The sequence below is a fragment of the Perkinsus marinus genome, assembly GCF_000006405.1.
Source record: "Perkinsus marinus ATCC 50983 genomic scaffold scf_1104296970850, whole genome shotgun sequence".
Classification (NCBI taxonomy): domain Eukaryota; phylum Perkinsozoa; order Perkinsida; family Perkinsidae; genus Perkinsus; species Perkinsus marinus.
Genome location: NW_003202292.1, coordinates 45,959 through 49,631, shown reverse-complemented (window position 1 = coordinate 49,631; position 3,673 = coordinate 45,959). Strand labels below are relative to the sequence as shown.

At 51.6% G+C, this 3,673-nt stretch overlaps 2 protein-coding genes across 2 annotated transcripts in view; one reads left to right on the top strand and one right to left on the bottom strand.

Annotated features, from left to right (window-relative positions):
• Pmar_PMAR014813 (hypothetical protein) overlaps positions 1-2,231 on the top strand; it is a gene marked incomplete at both ends in the record, with an annotated part of 4,156 nt that extends 1,925 nt beyond the window's left edge. The window contains 13 exons of the mRNA XM_002767383.1: positions 48-172; positions 238-325; positions 371-503; positions 553-664; positions 715-827; positions 1,079-1,206; positions 1,255-1,321; positions 1,366-1,469; positions 1,516-1,611; positions 1,662-1,744; positions 1,847-1,936; positions 1,980-2,086; positions 2,176-2,231. Coding sequence (XP_002767429.1) covers positions 48-172; positions 238-325; positions 371-503; positions 553-664; positions 715-827; positions 1,079-1,206; positions 1,255-1,321; positions 1,366-1,469; positions 1,516-1,611; positions 1,662-1,744; positions 1,847-1,936; positions 1,980-2,086; positions 2,176-2,231 — 1,302 coding nt within the window. The remainder of the gene's footprint in view (positions 1-47; positions 173-237; positions 326-370; positions 504-552; positions 665-714; positions 828-1,078; positions 1,207-1,254; positions 1,322-1,365; positions 1,470-1,515; positions 1,612-1,661; positions 1,745-1,846; positions 1,937-1,979; positions 2,087-2,175) is intronic.
• Positions 2,232-3,626: 1,395 nt separating this feature from the next.
• Positions 3,627-3,673, bottom strand: part of Pmar_PMAR014812 (conserved hypothetical protein) — a gene marked incomplete at both ends in the record, with an annotated part of 873 nt that continues 826 nt past the window's right edge. Inside the window, one exon of the mRNA XM_002767382.1 lies at positions 3,627-3,673. Within this exon, the coding sequence (XP_002767428.1) occupies positions 3,627-3,673 (47 nt within the window).

Genomic DNA, 3,673 nt, shown 5'->3' with positions numbered 1-3,673 from the left:
GAAGCGTCTGCTAGTCGGCGCCTCACACAGCTTGCGTCTTATCTTAGATGGACGAGTCAGACACTCCTACAGCACGATGGCAGCAGCGAGAGTGGAGGGAGAGTATTGGTGGTAGGCAAGAGAAAGCTCTCGAGAATCATGGAAAGCGGCTCCGATTCCTCGAGGGAACACTGTGAGTCTTGTTACCCCACGGCTGGCCACTCTCATCAACATCAACAGTGTCGTTCGTCCTTGTAGACGGGACGCTCATACGCAGTGCGAGTCCATGAAGATCCTCGCGAAAAAGATGATACTCTACAAGAAGTGCATCGTCAACGCGAGAATAGTAGGCCCCCCAACACCCACGACCAGCCGTCCATCCTACTCACAGATCGTCGTTGGAGCTTCTGATACTGGCCTGTCAACCCTGTCATCGCTGATGTCGATGCCCAGGCTCCACTTTACCTCGCTCACGCTATTGGCACCCGGGGGGATCAGCTATTTCCTGGATGATGAGCTAGACCGTAGGCGTATGATGACGACTGCGTTGTGGCAGGCATCAGTTCCTCATAGCACTCACCGATCAAGAAGCCTCTCTGTCACGTCTGTTCAAGAGCCAGGCGTCCGAGAGAGGCCACACAGCGTCGCTCCGCCAAGTGAGGCGTTTGACTGCCACTACTGGCGCGTGAGGATCTCTATGTAACGGGCGTCCGTGGAGCATGCAGGCTTTCCCAGATTCTCCCCTCGGGAGCTGCGCCGTCTCATGATGGACTCTCGTGTGCGCATACTAGATGCGAGGATGATATCCCTCAATCGAGGCGCGAAGACTATCTCTGTGGTGCCAAGTTGTGAGGACGGCTCGGAAGCAGAGGCTTCTGGAAGGCTTATCGAAGTTCCTTATGACTATCTGGTTCGAATGAGCTCGATGCAATGTGGCAGAGGATTGGCTTTAGGTCTTCACACCGGGTCTGCAAGATCGTGGTCTGCACTCTCTTAATATCCGCTCGATGGGAGTCGCCGACATACCATTGGGGTTTAGACACGTCAACGGCTGTAGATGATTCGGGCCCACCTTCTTACGAACAAACATTGTCGTTAGGTTTGTCATCCGCCGACAGCTCATGTGACAAGATTCTCGGAGATGGTTCTATCCTGCTCAAATCTCTGATATGGAATCCACTCAGCTACGCGGTTATCTACGGGAGAGCTCTCGATTCCTATTGCGCGGTGAGGGATGATCCGTCCTGAGCCGAGCTGGATACGTGCCTGATTCAGATTCAAGGTTTGCTCGGCAGACTTGTCCCTCCTAAGAAGATCGTGCTGGTCCTACCGCCCAGAAGAAGTAGTCACCTGTCCTGATCAGTGGCATTGGACTGTGGATGTCAGGTCGTGAGACTATCGCGGATGAGGACGAAGTACTGCCTGTGGACGCCTTTGAAGAAGGGGAGGCTGTTGAGCAGAAGTTGCACAGCGTTCTGGAGAGCATCGGAGTACTGCCACCTGCGTTGTAGGGGAGACCACAGCCGGAGGGAATAGGTACGGGTCCATAGTGACCTCACTCTGACAGGAGTGGAGCAAGACACCAGGCAACGGCTTAGTGCAGTCAGGCTCATCGGGTTACCTGCTGATACGGTGAGGGAAGCTTCGCTGGTGTTGGGCTGTCGAGCGATTGCTGCTTGTAGGATAAGTCCGAAGAGCCGCAGGGAACACGAGGAGGACCAGTATGTCCTCGCCTAGCTCTGTGTGCTCTGTACGTTGATACCAGGTACGAGGAATTCTGGAGAGGCTGTCGAAGACGAACACCTCAGAGGATCCAATACAGTAATCATCCAATCGTATGCGCCGAAAGCATCGGGGCCTGTGTCAGATACAAGATCACTTGCCGAGTTTTGCTCACAGCTGATGGTCACAGCGTGGACCCGAGAATATTCTCGTGCATTTACGCCAATGAGCTTGTGTAAGGGCTACGCAGTGGCAGTAGAGGGCGATTGACTGCATAGGTATGACGGACGTCTCATTGTGGACCACCTCTTCCGAACCATAGACGAAAATATCTTCGCTGCCGGCACTCTCTGTGAGTTCTCCCGTCGGTATGTAGAAGCTCAAGGTAGCGGCAGAGGGACGAGGAGTGAGTTGCCCGGTGCAGCTCAGAAGTGATGGAACGGCTCTCAGAATTCCATCAGAGTCTGCGCCTAGATGGCTACAATGGTCGTGAGGTTGGCGGCAGGCTAGCTGAGGCCATTGTCAAGTAAAATAATTTCCTCCTGCTTCGTCTCGTGATGTGTGATAGTTTTCTTGCTGGCGATGAAACTGTCCGTTTTTTCGAGAGTTTATCAGGTGCCTCGATCCTGAACGGTCTATGGCTGAAGCTTCGGGAGATGTTACTTTTGGTGAGGCTCAGGAAGATGAGAACTTGCAGTCATCGACAAGCGAGTCTATCGTAAACTTTCATTCCCTCGCGACTAATACCTCATTGGTTTCAGAACCACCTTTTGCCAGAATTCTCGCATCCTCATGTCTCTACCGGACTACTGCCCGGCTTATTCCACTACTACAGATTAGTATGTCCCAGCGATGAGGATTATAGGAAAATCCCAGCGGGCAGGGGATAGAGGCGACCTATTGGAAGGTGTTGAACTTAGCTGCTCAGATACTATCGTCACCGACGATCTAGATCAATCACTGGGAACAGGGCACTTCTGTGAAATGAAGGTTGATAAGTTGGGGAAGATATCAGGATTGACGTACTTCCATGTGGGAGATCCGATAACGTCGTGATTGCGTATTGACCAGATATCTGGGGGGAGAGCCGCTGGAGCTGCATAACTTGCACGCGTTGCTTGGCATGCCAGTCGCCTATCTCAATGACATGTGATAAGAATCGCTGATGTTAGCCTTACTACCTTGCAGTCTGACATAGATCCAAGAAGTGCTCCGATGGGCAGACCAAAGCGATTATCGAGTACCTCGAAGATAGTTGGGCGAAGGCGTTGTTCCACGAGAGGTACTGTAGGTCAGTGCTCAATTGAGCAACAACCGTCTTTCCATTTGACATGATGCCGGCTGCGCACTCTAGTGGTGTAACAGCATCTTCATCACCGTGTGTGGTAATGCCTCGAATCTTTCTGCTAAAACCTCAGATTCACGTCTTTCACCGCTTCTCTGACAAAGAGCGGGAAAACAGAACTCCTTTCGACCGTTAGAACTATATTGGGTAGCGGTGATGATGAAAGGTCACTGAAGGAACTGAGCGTGACAGACGAAGTAGCTGCTGGCAACACACTGTACTAACCTACGAATGCTTATCAGCTCGTCTCTCAACTGGAGGAGAGGTTACCATCATCTTGGAAGGAATCGTTGAAGGATCGCCTAGTCGCGTATATACGAGAGAACGAGGACCACCTGCCGTAAGTCGAGTAGGTCGTAGTAGTGGAGGAGATTTTATCCATGCAGAGATTACTTTTTCCCCGAGGAATGGGCAACCCTTGCAGACGAAGCACCTGTGGGACGTGACGCTGGATCATGAGTGCTGTAAATTGGAGTCATGGATGTTGGATATCCATTATAGATTGGTTGCGTTGTCAGTGGCTCTTAACATTGTGGAGCTTCGGAACTGAATTCTGCGATTAACCGTAGGTAGAAAATTTTTACCCGAGAATCTTACCGAGATATCGAGTCAAGAAGTTGTTGTCCT